Source organism: Crocuta crocuta, unplaced genomic scaffold (assembly GCF_008692635.1).
Source record: "Crocuta crocuta isolate KB4526 unplaced genomic scaffold, BGI_CrCroc_1.0 scaffold4, whole genome shotgun sequence".
Lineage (NCBI taxonomy): Eukaryota > Metazoa > Chordata > Mammalia > Carnivora > Hyaenidae > Crocuta > Crocuta crocuta.
The window spans coordinates 5,479,585-5,495,156 of record NW_027529996.1 but is presented as its reverse complement, the minus strand read 5'-3'; the positions used below and the strand labels follow the sequence as shown (position 1 = coordinate 5,495,156).

General features: G+C 39.1%; 1 protein-coding gene across 1 annotated transcript in view; it reads left to right on the top strand.

The window, feature by feature from the left end:
* SKP2 (S-phase kinase associated protein 2) overlaps window positions 1-12,617 on the top strand; it is a 32,592-nt gene extending 19,975 nt beyond the window's left edge. Inside the window, exons 7-10 of the mRNA XM_077763485.1 lie at window positions 593-723; window positions 6,114-6,165; window positions 6,332-6,439; window positions 10,874-12,617. Coding sequence (XP_077619611.1) covers window positions 593-723; window positions 6,114-6,165; window positions 6,332-6,439; window positions 10,874-11,087 — 505 coding nt within the window. The 3' untranslated portion in view covers window positions 11,088-12,617. The remainder of the gene's footprint in view (window positions 1-592; window positions 724-6,113; window positions 6,166-6,331; window positions 6,440-10,873) is intronic.
* Window positions 12,618-15,572: the final 2,955 nt, after the last annotated feature.

Sequence of the window (15,572 nt, the reverse complement as noted above, 5' to 3'; positions counted from 1 at the left end):
TGAGGTAAAATGTGTAACCCCTACATTTATTTAGCTATGTCGGAAATGGGGTGTGTGGTTTAATGATTTGATATTGTCTTTGAATCCTTCATTTGCTCAGTTAGCAGAAGCCAGATAAGATGAAGTGGCTTTTTTGGAATGTCAGCATTTCTTTATTGGGAATCCCTGGTATAATCCATTGCGTTTTTTTTTTTTTTTTTTTTTTAAGCATTTCCAGTGATTGTTCCGTCTCTGGTTGTCTGCTAACAACATGGTTGGTTGAAAAAGAAAACAGCCTAGAGCGTCTCCATCTAGTCCTGTTTTGAGGTTTGAGCCATCTAGAGGAGACTGTTCCCTCCATTTCCAGAAGGGGGCATCACTCACTAAGGCAAATTTCTGAGGCTCACCAGGGCAGGGGAATGTGTCAGGAGGGGAAAAGGCAGTTTCAGGTGAGCAAAGGTAGGGAGCTGCTTAGAGAAGCAGAGGTTCTGTGCATGAAATGGCAAGGAATCTATCTATGGCTTTGTATTTTCTTTGCAGCTTGGGACAGTGCTACATACAGAACTCATTCCTGTGTTGTGGTTTCATGCTTTTCCTTATTTCCTCTCTGCAGATTGGATGAGCTGAACCTCTCCTGGTGTTATGACTTCACTGAAAAGCACGTGCAAGTGGCTGTTGCGCATGTGTCAGAGACCATCACCCAGCTGAACCTCAGCGGCTACCGAAAGAATCTCCAGAGATCAGGTAAGACCCACCAGGCACTGGGCCCTTCACAGCGACCACACCAGCAGGAGGTTTCATTGCCTGCAGAGCTTCTAAGTGCCATCGTCTTAGTCCAGTACGTGTGTTCTCGTTCCCCTTGTTCAGAGGAGGTAGCAGCTGATTGGAATGGTTAGATGATGGACAGCTGGTGGGCTAGCAGCAGGATTTGAATCCAGAATCTAGAAGTGAAAGCCTTTGTGCTTTAAGCCGATTTGCTTTTGAGCAGAACTTCTTGTAATCAGCTGAATTATTAGCTAAGAGTCCCAACATAGAATAGATGAATGTGGTGTTTGATCAGCAGTAAGCAGTGGTTCTCAACCGGGGGCAGTTTCCCTGAAAAAGGGACTTTTGGGGACATGTGGAGACTTTCTTGATGGTCACAGCTGCGGGGATGCTGCTGGCATCCAATGGGCAGAAGCCGGCAATGCTGGGAAGCAATTCATGGGACGCAGAAGAACACAAAAAGATAATCTGACCCAAAATGTCAGTAGTGCCAACGTTTGAAAAACCCTGTTCTAAGCCCTGTTTATAAGGTCATATTGGCAACTCTTCATCATTCAGTCTAAGAGGATGATGTCGTTTGGTTGAATATAGGCATTTGAAGTCAGGGGTAATGTGTGATAGCTGTCTTTATAAGCCTCAACATTCAGTTGTGCTTTAATCATCTAATATTGGCAAAACCTTGATTTGCAGAGATAAGTGTTTGCAAATGGCCCAGTTTTTTTCATGGCTTCCTCTTGAGCTCTGAGGCTGTGGACCACGCAGAGCCCTGTTAATTGGTAGCACACTTCAGCCGTACCTTTATGACTTGATGTTGGCTCATAACAGTGCTTTATTTATTATAGTGTTTATTATACTTTAAAAGATTTGAATCAGACATTTGCAGAATGTCTGCAAATTCTTAGAATTTAAGTAGTGTTTGAGACCTGCTTCTCCAGGACAAGATGTGTCTTCTGCCAAGTATACAACGTACCAGGGTGTATAGAGGAGCTAGATTCCTGGGCGCAGCCAGGGCGTTGAGTCCTTTGCCTGTGCTCACATCCAGACGCCTGCATCTTCAGACGGGATTATTTTCTTTAGACATCTGTAAAAGCAGCAAAGTGTTTCTTTTACCACTCTCCTATACACACGGTATTTGTGTTCTACATTTTTCCCCTTTAAATACTGTTTTAAATTTGATTATGGTATTATACAGAAATATGGAAATCTAGAAATTTCCATATATAGAAGTATGGAAAATATAGAAAATATGGAAAACATCAAGAAAAACAAATCATCAGTCCTCTCACTAACATCCTGCTGCTCTTTTTCCTGCATAAAAGTGTTTTTTAAAGTGGGACATAGTGCATGAAATATTCGTAATACCCTTTTTTTCTCCAGATAATCCCAATTTTAGTAGCTCTACCACATCATTGTCGGTGGCTGTGTGATACTCCATCAAATAGATATGGAATAATTTGTATTGATTCAATATTAATTCCTTCACTTGGTCTCCTTGTAATGGACTTTTAGAGTCTTTACAGTTTTTTTCCTTTTATAAACAACCTTGTCATGGACAGAGACCTTTGAGTGCATTTCTAAGGGTGGGTTCTTAAAAGTGGAATTGCTGAGTCAAGGATTAGACTCTACTTAAGCTCTGGGTAGTTCTTGCCAAATTGCCTTTCAAGGATTTTAAACTCCCACCAAGGAGCAGCCTCTTCACATTGAATCTCACCACTAGTTCTCTGCTTATCCCCAACACAAGAAAAGGCAGTGCCTCATATCTGAATTTGCTGTTTCTTTATTGAGAGTCTTTCTGAATGAACGAGGTTCTAGGTGCAAGGTTGAGGAAATCTGCTGTAGGCAAGCTGCTGGTAATTTGTCCCAAGTTTGGCCTAAAACACTTCTCTTTGTTCCTCTGGAAAAGAATGGAGAGCCTGTTTACCAAGCTTTGGCAAGAATAATAGGTAATAAAATCCTGCTTGCTAGACGTATTCAGGGCAAGAACAAAGACCTAGAGTTTAAGTTGAAGTATGTGTTTTCTTAATTATACAGTGGGAATCAAAGATTTTTTAATGTCTTCACCAATGGCACACACTGCTTCACTATTTAGAAGATCATATAAATGTCATTTTAGCTCCTAGACTGGTGCTGGTCTGCCTGGGTTCAAGTTCCTACTCTGTCATTTACTTTGTAGTCTTGAGCAAGTTGCTGAACTTCCCTGTTCCTCAATTTCCTCATGAGTAAACTAGAGAGAGTAGTAGCAGAGCCTGTCTCTTAGAGTTATAGTAAGAAATAAACGGGTTCGTCTCACATAGCATGTTAACGCTGGTGAGAATGCAATAATTGTTGGCTGTTACACCCCCTCTGCCCCCATGGGGCAGTAGAGAAGTGCTGACCGAGGTCTAGAGGTCCCAGCTCTTGGTCTTGGATGTGACCTTGACTTCTCTAGATGAAATTGCCTCTCCCCTAAAATGACAGGTTAGATTTGGGGGTTTGTAAGATGCCTTCTGGCTCCAGCAGATCTGCATTTAGTGGTGAAATGAAAGGGATCATGTGTAGAGAGAGTCTATACTCTAAGCAGTGACTACTGTTTACTAACCCTTTCCCCTGTGGGATGGCCAGGGCTTAAGTGAGGGCTGGAGACTAACCAGTTTTACCCCCCCCCCAAGGTTTTGTTCTTTCCTGGGTGGCATCAAAATAAGATTGTATCTGATTTTGGGTTTTGTTGATGGCTGGTTGGCTAGCTAGGTGGTGGGTCACTCAAAACTGTACTGTGCACTTCTTTGTTTTTTAGTCACTCATTAAACAAATATTTATTGAGCACCTACGATGCACCAAGCCCTGTTCCAGACGTGGGAGCTGTGGCCTTGAACAAAACTGATGAAGTCACCCTTATACAGCTTCTGTTCCGGTGGGGGAGCCAGGCAACCAACAGATAACTAAATGTGATGAAAGGAGATAAGATGGAGGGAGGAAGAATGGAGCAGCAGAGTGCTCAGGCAGAGCACAGGTCAGAGGGGGTTATTCTCGGAATGGCCAAAGAGAGGGCCTCTCTGAGAAGGTGACGCTTGAGCAGAGGCCTGACTGAGTGAAAGGCATGAGCTGTATAGATAACTGAGGAAGGGACATTCTAGAACTGAGGACCAACAAGTGCAAAAGCCTTGATATGGGAGCCAGTGTGTGAGAGGGAACAAGGAGGACAGTGATAGGCTGTAAGATAGCCTGGGGTTCTGTAAGCCGAGGCAGAAACTTTGTTCAGAATTAGTTTCTGAGTGAGATGGGAAGCCGTTGTAGCATCTTGAGCAGGGAATGATGTGATACGATCTGACTCCCCTTTAAAAGTCTTCTTCTGGTGCCGTGTTGAGAAAAGGCTGTAAGAGCCTCCGGTGGTGACTTTGGAGATGGTAAGAAATGATCAGTCGTTACAAAGCCAACAGAACAGGCTTCGGTAACAGACTGGATGTGGGATGTGAGAAAACAGTTGAGTGTGACTCCCAGGGCTCTGGCCTAAGCAGCTGGCTGGGTGACTGTTGCTCTTTCTCAGAGAAAAGGCTTAGGGAAGGGGCAGATTTAGAGGAGAAGTTTTGCTTTTAGGCAGGAATTTGAGATGCCTGTCACATATCACAGTGGGTGTGTTGAGGAGACAGTTTAAAATGCAAGTCTCGGATGCAAGGGAGGGAATGGGCTGAAGATAGCCCCATGTTTTTCCTTTCCACAGGAAATGAAGTGGGGTTTGAAAAATAAGTAACATCTATTGATTCATTTTCTGATTGCAAAGTAGCACATACGACTTTCAAAAGGTACCTGTGACCCCACCACCCTCGGGGATATTTCCTTCTGGCCTTCCCCTGCTACACCCACCCTCTGAACCTTTTGCTCTGTGTGAGTTTGTATGTAAATAGGAGTATTTTAGTGTGTTTTAACTAAATTGAGATTGTAAAGCATTGTATGTATCTGGTTTTGTTTTCGCTATACAGTATATCTTAAGTATTTTTTCATGTTGTGAAGTGTTATTTTAAAGCTTTTGAAGGGGCACCCGGGTGGCTCAGTTGGTTAAATGTCCATCTTCGGCTCAGGTCATGATCTCATGGTTCATGAGTTCCAACTCTGCATCGGCCTCTCTGCTTTCAGAGGGGCCTGCTTTCACAGAGCCTGCTTCGGATCCTCTGTCTCCCCCTCTCCTTGCCTCTCCCCTGCTCTCTCTCTCTCCCTCTTTCTCTCAAAAATAAACATATTTAAATAATAAAAACAAAAGCTTTTGAATCACCATTATTGGCATTGTGTTCCACAGAATGGATGGAGGTTAATGGATTAAAATAATTGGGGGAAGGGTTGTTGCAGCTATGCTAAAACGAGTATCTTCACGCACACCTAATTGTTTTTCTAAAAGTGGAATTACTGAACCAAAGAGCTGAGTGTGTAATGCTCAGAACACACACACACACACACACACACACAGAATCCGTTCACCTTAAAAAAAAATCCATTTACTCCCCTGAAAGTCTGCATAAAATTAAATACCCACTTGCAATGTATGTGGGATCTGTTTAATTATATTTCATTGATTCTGGGTATTAACGATAGAATTTTTTTTCACTTGATGGCTAAAAAGCAACATTTTTATTTTGCTTTTCTTGCTCCATTTGTATCTCTGTTTTGCCAGTATCTCTTCATATTCTTCACCCATTTTCTATACTTAGCTTTCTCGTCTTTTTAAATAAGACCATTAACTCTCCGTTGCATGTATGTTGAAAACATTCCCAGTTTTCTGACAATTCTTTAATTCTGTTTGTGTTTTGTGTTGCTTTAACATGGTAGTTAAAATTTTTATGTAGTAAATTGTCAGTGTTCCTTTTATGTATTCTCTTGTGTTTAGAAAAGCCTTACCTATCCCAAGATCCAGTGAAAGATTACTCATATTTTTGCTTTTAGGACTTATTAATATGTATGAAATTTATTTGGAATACTGTTTGGGTTGGAGAAATAAGTCTTTTTCTGCCTGTGGTAGCAATATCATTTTTTAAAAATAATCCATTATTTCCCCTATTGATTTAAGTGCTACCTTTACAATATGTTGTTTATATATGGTGGTGTTTGGTTTTGCTTTTTGGTATTGGGAGTGGGATTTTTTTGTTATCGTTTTCTTTTCTTCCCTGGCCAGTTTTTGCAGACACATAGATATGCTATGGATTATTGTTAGCCTGTTGTCTTACATAGTTCTCCTACTATTTCCAGTTGATTCTCTTCGATTTTCTGGGTTCAAAAGTCTTAAATACCAAGATGATGATTTTGTGTTTTGTTCCAAAGTTTTATTAGCAAAAGATAGCATTAATAGCAAATATTCTTGTGCTCTTCCTCATTTAATCATGCCCATCATTTTTTTCCCCTAGATGTCTCTACTTTAGTTGGAAGATGCCCCAATCTTGTCCACCTAGACTTAAGGTATTTTTTCGTTTATTTCTTTTCAAACAAAGTTTAAAAGTCATGACTGCTCATTGAAGGAGGAAAGAATCTTAACATGTTGAAGGAAACAAGTGGTCTTCTAGTTGTGTCTTCTCCATCTGAATTGATGAATTGGTTTGGAATCTTTTCTTCTGCTCTATTACAGTGATAGTGTCATGCTGAAGAATGACTGCTTTCCAGAATTTTACCAGCTCAACTACCTCCAACATCTGTCACTCAGTCGATGCTATGATATCATACCTGAAACTTTACTGTAAGTATTTTCTTTGTCTAAAACCAGAAGACAGGGAGCAAAAGAGATGTCACTTGGTGTTAATATCAGTTATTATTAATAGCAGACGTATAAAACTTGAGCATCAATATTGGTGGGCCACAAATAGGTTTCAGAAGACCAGCAAAATAGAAAAACCAAGGCAAAATTTTTTGTTTAAAATATCTAGGAAAGTTGAGTTGATTGGGATAGTTTACTAAACATTTATTATTTACCTAGAAGCAGCTTTAGATATTACAATACTGTACTAGTATCTGGAAGATTTGCAAAAGGAGAAGACAGATTTTATCTCCGGGGAGCTCCAAGTAATAACTGGGAGGCAGATCCAGTGGAGGCTTTTTTTTCCCCCCATATTTTTCAAATCAACTCCAGCTGATTGTGAAGTCCTCCCTCCAGGCTTAGAGGAAAGTTCTGTAATCTTCTAGTGATGACTGTTCTGGATGGTGGTCAGGGACTGGGAAGAATGGCAGCATGTAAATGGTGAATATCAGAAGAATCAATTGCTGTCTTGGAATAGAGGGAGATTGAAGTCCAGAAGAGAGAAGGGTCTTCACCCAGAGCTGTAAAGTAAGTTATGGCTGAGCCAAGTCTATGTCCTAGGTTTTCTGGACAGATGAAAAGTCTGTCTAATCCAATAGCTTTTAGGAGGGTTAATTTTGTACCTGCTTAGCAACTTCCACAAAAATTTGCACAAAGGAAAAAGAAATCTGATCTCTCTTTCTTTTGGAAAGTGCTGTGCTCACGTCATCCCAGGAATAATAATATTTATTTATTTTTAAAAAGTTTCTTTTCTTTTATCCCCAAAGGGCTGGAAAATCCTTCCTCATGTAGAGTGTAAATGCATAGCAATTTCATTGAAAACCACAAGAAGTCAGTATCTTGAATTTGGTTAAGTGCCCTTCTTTCTTATTCCAGCCAGTACGCCCTGAAGGAGGCTGCTGACCTCCTATAGCTCACTATCCAAATGAAGGTAATTTCGCCTCTGGCTTCTACCAAAGAAGGGTGATGAATTTGAACAAAGAATTTATGTAGTCCTTGAATGATTGGTTTGAATCTTTTAAGTTGGTTTAAGAATTAATAAATCAGATACTTCAGCTCTATAGGGCTAACTAGTAGAATTAGAGAATCCAGTAATTATATTTTTAATTAATCACTTTAATTAATCTTGGGACTCAGGGTCCCCACTGGTACCTCATTTGCAAAAGCCCTGCCTAAAAGGGAACTGTTACTGAATCTCCTGCCCTTTCTAGTATCCAGAACTCCTAGGAGCCTCTAGCGTCTACCCAGAAAGGCGTCTCTGTCTTCTGTCTTTCCTGTCCTTGCCCTCTGGGCTTTGGCCTCATTGCCTGTGCAGTCCCCTGGGGACTGCAGTGATCAGTATATTTTGGTTGCTTTATGAGAATCTTGCCAGATGTCTCATTTTTGTACTTTTTCTCCAGAGAAAGAAGCTAAGCTGGTAATCCCCAAATGCTTTTTTCTTGAGCAGAGGCTAAGGGCAGGCTGTGAGCTCTCACAGTTTAGTACTTTTATCCAGCAGGATAATAGCCCTTGCATGGTGTAATACCTGCAGGCCGTGTGACTTGATGGTTAAGGGTACAGACCTCAGGTCACAACAGACCTAACTCACTCCCTTCTTGTGTCTTGTCTAAATCTTATCTTGAAATGAGAGAAATAGGGGCATCAGGAGTTTAATTACAAATCAGACCACCAAAAGAGATTAACAGAAAAAAGAGTAAGAGGAAAAGTGCTCTGCTTGAACTTTAAGGTAAAAGAGTATGTTTCTTCAGGCATTATGTAATGGTACGTACATTGGTTTACCTTCTGAATCCATTAAAATGGGTTTGCTTGTACCCTATCCTTAGATGTTTCTTAAGATAAAATGTTATTCTTTCCAGTTTCATTCTGGCAGCCGATATATTTGAAATTCATAGTAAGAATTCTAGGATCCTCAATAACAATTTTGATAAAGCCATTTATGCTAAAGAATTTTTATTTCTTATCTCAGAAGTGGGAAAACAAAATTTGAGTGACTTTTGTTCTGTAATAATAGGGCTCTAGAGTATTTGGGAAATTAGGGTTTTCTTCCTCAGGATATGTCCACATTGTGTCTATTCCCTTATGCCTTAATTGATCTTAACCCCTATGTCTGAACTCTCTTCTGATTATTCCGTGTTTCTCATTCAAGTAAGGAAAGCCAAGCTAGAGATAGCAAACTGATCGGACATTAGGAGAGGCTAAGTAAAGTCTGTGGTAGGCAGAATTCATGGTTAGGCATTTATTAAATTTTATAAGGAAAACAGGATCACTTGGTAGAGGTGACGTGTGAGCCTGTGAAGGGGTCTATAGGTCTATAATTTCTTCTGTTTACTGAGATTCAACAGAGAGAGTAAAGACATTACTAGTGTCTGTTTATACTCCCTAAATTAGAAACAGTTGCTCCTCACGATTCATTTCTATTCACTGGCCTTTAGTGGCTTTTCAGTCTAAAAAGGTACTTAGAAATTTGTTCTGCTGTGTTGTAGAGGACACATGTACTAAGGGGCTTTCGATGTTTTTTATTTTTTTGGTCTCCTTAAAATGTTAAAGACTTTCTGGTGTTTTGACTTGGGGATGGCCCATCGTCCACCATCCCATCGTCAGCAGCTCCCTCCTTTTCAGCTGGGGCACCTGAGTGTCTTCTGAGACCCTGCTCTCATGTCCTTCCTTGCCGAGCCTCCTTCCCAACGCTGTTGCAGGAACATTTCCTTTTCCACCATCTGCTGTACCTCCTTTCCTTGCTGCTGCCTCTAGGTTCTGCTTCTGACACCGTCCACTGTACAATGATGTATAGTTTGGCTAATTTGAATTCTCATTACAAAGTTCTCAAATACTCAGATTTCACGTAAGAGAGATTTAAGGTTGGGGCAGAATTGTTGTCATCTTAAGCAATGGTGAGTATAAACATCTGTGAATTGTGATCTTTCTTTGCACTTCTGTCTCTATGGTGCAGAGGTTAGTTTACTTCAAGAACAGCAGTTTGTTCTTCCTAATTATCTTTGGTGTCTGTTGTAACCTCTAGATCTTATTGGCCTTTTATGAACACCCAGCATATTTATTTTATTTAGATGGTACTTGTATTTTCTCAAGTGCCCTTCATCTTTATTCAGCTAACATGTATTGCACATCTATGGTGTTTAATCCGCTTTGTTGAGTGTAGAATAACTAAATTGGGAGGGTAGCGGGGTGGCTGGGAGAACAGGTTGAACATGGAAAGTCCTAAGGCCAGCTGAACAGTTTGAGTTCCGTAAACAAGAGGGCAGCATCAAAGGCTTTGGAGTCGGTGGGTGGGAGGAGTGACATAATCTGAGCCAGGTTTTAGGAAGATGCCTTGGGTACTGGTATATAGAATGGGCTGGAAGGAAGAAAGATTGGAGGCAAGGTGACAATTACTGTGAGGAAAGGTTGGTTTTTTAGTAATTACCAGCAAAATGAAAATATAAAGGATGCTTCTAACTCTAGGTCACTGATGTGTTCATTGATCTGCAGTGGGATTTTGTTGATATTCCAAACTAAATATTCCCTTTCCTAAGACTTTGTACTGTGTGTCCCAACCTGGAGCAAATACAGATCAGAGAGATGAATTTCTAAGCACATAGATCTGGGTTAAGAAGAAAGAATCATTACCTAAAAGTATTTACTTTGAAGAAACAGTCTCCCTTTTTTGTGGACCAGAATTTCACTGTTGACAGAGTTGTATATCACGTAATGGGAAATATCTGAGAAGAGGATTGGCCTATATGAGACCCAAAAAAAGAAAAAAAAAATCAAAATGGTAGTATGTGCAGAAGTCACATGGCTCTTGGCCTCGCGTAGAAAAGGTGTGATTATTTCTTTTTTCCATCTGCACCCGACTATATAACCCTATCTAAAAGATCTTAGTGAAGTCACTGTTAGGTTTTGTCACACGTAATGGACTTAAGAAGAAGTTACCTTAACTTTTGTTGCTGATCTTTTGAGAGGAAGAGCCTAGTTCAACTAAAGGTCAAGTCCATATTTTGAAATTACATGTAACCTGTGGTGATTCTTTACCATCATTACTGTCTAACTTCTCATAACATGGTAACGTCTTTCATTTTAAATCAAGAATAGAGAAAGTAAGCATATATGGTTGGATTTTAAATAAACCTCTGAGTTTTTAGGTTGTGAGAAGTTTAACAAAATGAGCTGCGTGTGTCCTAGGACTGTGTTGTCTGAGCCACGGTCTGTGCCTTCTGGTTTGATTCACCTTTGCTGTTTTCTCAAGTCATTGATTACAAATTCTGTTTTCAGTTTGTATTTTATGGAATATGATACAAATTGTAAAAATTGGGTCATGTAACTCTAGTGGATCAGTTACCATAGTTACTGCTACTCTGAAAGTTCTCTCTTCCTTTCCAGTGAACTTGGAGAAATTCCCACACTAAAAACACTACAAGTTTTTGGAATCGTGCCAGACGGTACCCTTCAACTGTTAAAAGAAGCCCTTCCTCATCTACAGATTAATACTTCCCATTTCACCACCATTGCCAGGCCGACCACTGGCAACAAAAAGAACCAGGAGATATGGGGCATCAAATGCCGGCTGACACTGCAAAAGCCCAGTTGTCTGTGAAGGATTTATTGCAGGATGGTGTCTCCTCTTTTCTTTGGAACAGGGAAAATAGGCAGGAAGCCCGCTTGCTGGAGCACTCAGCTATTTTTATTCTTGGTTTTCCCTTTGCCTTCATTCTGCAAGTATATTAGACAACCATTGAGAGAGAAAACTATGAAGTTTTGCTTTTTCTAAATAACTATAAAAGCTTTTGTCACTGCTTCTGTGCCTTTAAAAGCCCAAGTTTTAGGTCTTTTGAAATTTTAGGAGAACCGGTAATTTCAAGAGACCTTAAGCAGCAAGATTTGAGCCACCTCATCCAAGTGCCCTTCTTATTCAGTCTATTTAGAATCAAGCATAAGAATCACCACCAGCAAATCATTTTCACAGTCTATATGGTACCTTTTTTCTATTTAATTTTTCAGTATTGCTTTATGAGACATAGATTGATAGAAGAATAAGCTATTTCTGTTTTGAGTGGAACAAAAGAAGAATCATAGGATAGTAGCATTTGTGGTAATCTCTTCTGGAGATAGAAAAAGAAAACTACACATTTCAGCTTACCCTTTAGTTTTGAAGTTAGGTTCATGGAAACATATAGCCCTGGGCAATTCACCTTGAAACCTAAATTTTAAAAAACAACTTACCAACAAGAGGTAAAGAATTGGTATGGACTTTGAAGGCTCAAGAGGGGACTTTGAATGATGGGTTAATATGAAGTACCCTCTAATGCACATTACTGAAGTTTCCTTAGTGGACTTTGTTCCCAGAATTCTGTATTAGCTAAGGAAGTAGAATTGTGGTCTTCTAACTTTGTGATCAAATTATGTGAACATGGGTTCTTTAGCTTTTAAAATGACTCGCTTTGTTTTAGAAAGGTGGTTGTAACCATTCTTTGTTCTTGAAATGTTGGACAGAATGCCAAACTGAAGTTGCCTGCCATTTTCCTTTATTGCTAAGGTTCTTAAAGGTATTTTTATATTATTCTGGAATCAAGTATTTTAAATTGCCTTAAAAAAAATGGTCTCCCACAATAATTGTTTGAAAGCCATTGTTCTATAAGGTTACTGGACCTAGTGTCCTGTAAGAAGAACTACATGCTCGTTCACTTGGTCATTGTTCACTGCGTGTCCCATGCAGTTTAAAAGCAGTAAGACAGCTTGAACCTTCGTAAAAGTTAAGACTCAGGTGTGGAACCTTTTTTTAGCAGCGATTTTTTTTTTTAAAATAGTGTCTAGAAGAAAAATGATTAAATTCCACTTAAAAAAAACACAAAACACTAACTTCTTATTTACACTGATAACCTTCCCTTATGTTCAAAATAGAACAAAAAAAAGCCAAAACCCGTCATTTCTATTAACGTTTATTGTTTTTGAATCAGAGTTTTCAAATGTAGAAACAATGATGTGAAGTGCCCTTATCTGCTCAGACCTAAGGAAGAATATTTTACAGTTGTGTTATACAGGAAATGATTGTTTCAGTTTTGTACTAGTTAAAAAAGTGATAAATCTGCTACATGAAATTATTGTTTACAGATTAGTAACAGGGCTGATGATAGGATCCAGTTGGCCTGTGATTTCCAGATGCCCTCAAATACACAGTACTTCCAAACTCAAGTCCAGCCATAAGCTATTTTGCTGACATGTCAGAGCAATCTGTATTTTTGTATGTGATTTCTACTTTTATAGACTTGTTTTAAAATAAAACACATTTTTATAAAAATGAGTACTTCAGCTAAGTTGTATTCCTTTTTCTGTTTTTTTTCCTTAAGTCCTCTTGTTAAAATTAGAAAGCATTTGGTGTGGTGTGCCCTTGATTCCAACCCTCTAGTCAAGGCCCTACAAAATGAGCCCCAAAATGGTCCTCTTTGTTCCATCCACTTCGTCTGCTTTTTATCAAATTAAAATGATAGTTTATAATGCTTTTTGAGAAGGTGCTAAATACAGGCTTTTTTCTCATCTTTAAAGTGCTTCTAAAATAGTAACATTTCTAAAACATTTGCAGTTCATGTGATCAATGTGATCCTCAAGCGTCATCAGTAAAAGGCAGGTAGTAGTACTCTTTCAGTAGAGACTGGATCAGCTTACACTGCATATTTTACTTTCATTAAACTTTTTGAATAGTTCACTCTGTACCTACAGATCTTGAATTCAATTCCTTTTGAGCTCGTCCATTCAAATGGTAGCATGGTGACTCTTGCTGAACATCACCCACCTTTTTTGCCGCTTTTCATTATACTCTGTTATTATCACTACTGTGCTTCCTTTTTTGTTACGAAAAATGTCAAATACATGCAAAAAGTAGACAGTATCATGAACCTCATATTTTGTCAATAACTTACAGCCTTTACCATTTTATCTATCATCGCACACACACACACACACACACACACACACACTTACACCCTGACCTGCACAGATTTACTTTGAAGCAAAAATTTTAAGTATTTTAGTATATACATCTGAAAGATAGTCTTCTGAATTAATTCTGAAACCATAAATAGCAGGTTGCTGTTGAAAATTCCCCAGTTGGTCTCAAGTGCTTTTTGTTACATGAGTTTGATTAGGCTCCAGACATCATCTACACATTGCATTTGATTGACCTTCTCTTAGGTCTCTTAATCTTTGGGGTCCATCCTGACCCCTGCCCCAACTTTTTTTCTTTGCAGTTTGTTTATAGATGAAACTAGGTGGTTTGTCCTGTGTTCTACGTTGTGACTTTTGTTGATGTGATCCCTGGAGTGACGTATAACAGGTTAACCTGTCTCCTATTTCCACAAACTGGTAGATTCTGCAGCAAAAAGCTCTATATCAAGGGTGATTGTGCCACCCAGGAGACATTCGGTACTACCTGAAAACGCTTTTGGTTGTCACAAGTGGAGAGGTGCTGTTGACATCCAGTGGACCAAGGCTATGGATGATGCTAACTACCTTCCGATATATAGGACGGCTCCTCACGACAGTGTTACCTGCTACAGAACGTCAGTGGTTGTGAAATCACTGATCTCAAGGCTTATCTTACAAGTTGTTTGTCTTGGCAGATCAGTACTTGCTAGGTGGTATTATCTTTCATCAAGAGACACATAACATCTGGCTGTCATTCTTCTTACGATTCTAGCATCTGCCTGTGGCCCTTGATTCCCCCCTCTCTTATACTCTAGCCACAAGTTCCAGAGGTCCAAATTCTAGGATAAAGTAACATACCCCTTTTGTCCTGGTGAACTTGATTTCCATCCAATATTTACTGAAGATTTACAATGTGGAGGATACTGTGTTTGAGCAGAGCACCTCGGATGGTGCAGAGCCTCTGAGGAAAAGCACTAAGTAACCCAGGGACTGGGGAAACTAGAAAGACGCTCCTTTCCACTGGATACCCTCACCCTGGAACAAGCAAAAAAGCAACTTCTTTCCTCTCCCCTTCCAAACTAGCCACATATCCAAGGAAGTCACAAAGTCTTTTCATCAAGAGGCTAACTCTGTGATACAGGTTGAAGCTCTAGCCTTTGGCCATATTTTACTGCATTTAAAGTGGATAATCTACAATAACCCATTTAAAAATGCTAACAACTATTTATAAGATTAATACAATGATTTTGTGAGGAATTCCTTCATGAAGAAAACATGTTTTGAAGAGAAGATCTGAGGCAAGAGGAAATAGCAAAGCGTAATTACCAAAGATCTTTAAATAGATTATTTTCTTGTGAAAGCCGAGAGGAACCAGTCTAGTATGGTGACAATATCATTCAAGCCCTCTTTGTCCATTTGAAGAAGGTAAGTGTGGGGAAATAAACTATTTGTACCTGGGAGAAACGTCTATTTAATAGAAATGTGTAAAAACCTGGTTCTCACATACTGTATACTTACTTCAAACATCCATATATCAGATGGCCCCCTCACACACACCTGATGTAAAGAATGTTAAATTTCAATGTATTAAAACTATTGTTTATTATTGTAATTAGCAGTTTTTTTCTCTGGCAATGCCAGTCCTTATTCATTGTAGAGGTACAGATGAGAACTCCTTCCTACCCCCCAGGAGCTCACAATCTACTGATAGAGAAAGCTATATGTTTTTCCGATCTCTTCANCCTTTTTTTTTTTTTTTTTTTTTTTTTTTAGCAATTGATATTTGACTTTTTGGCAGAAATGAACGAAATTAGTTATAACCCATGCCCTTACTATCCTATAAAATATTCAAATTAAAATACTATTTTTTATTTTTCTCTTTAGTCCCTCCTTGTATAGTCAGTAATTTTCTTAATATGTATCTTAAAGCCCATGACACTTTAAGGAAAATAGGAGAAGTATTTTTTTTTTATGTAGAAAACTTAATAAACCTTCTCGTTGACTTACACCCTAATCTCATGCTTATTTTTAATGTTAATGTCAAGAATAAACTGCATTTGAAGTAATTTCTCCTTGTAGCTCAGCAGTTCATCAGTATATTTATATCTGTATAAACTCTCTTCTCATGTATATAATTTTTTCTTTTATTTATATGTCACAT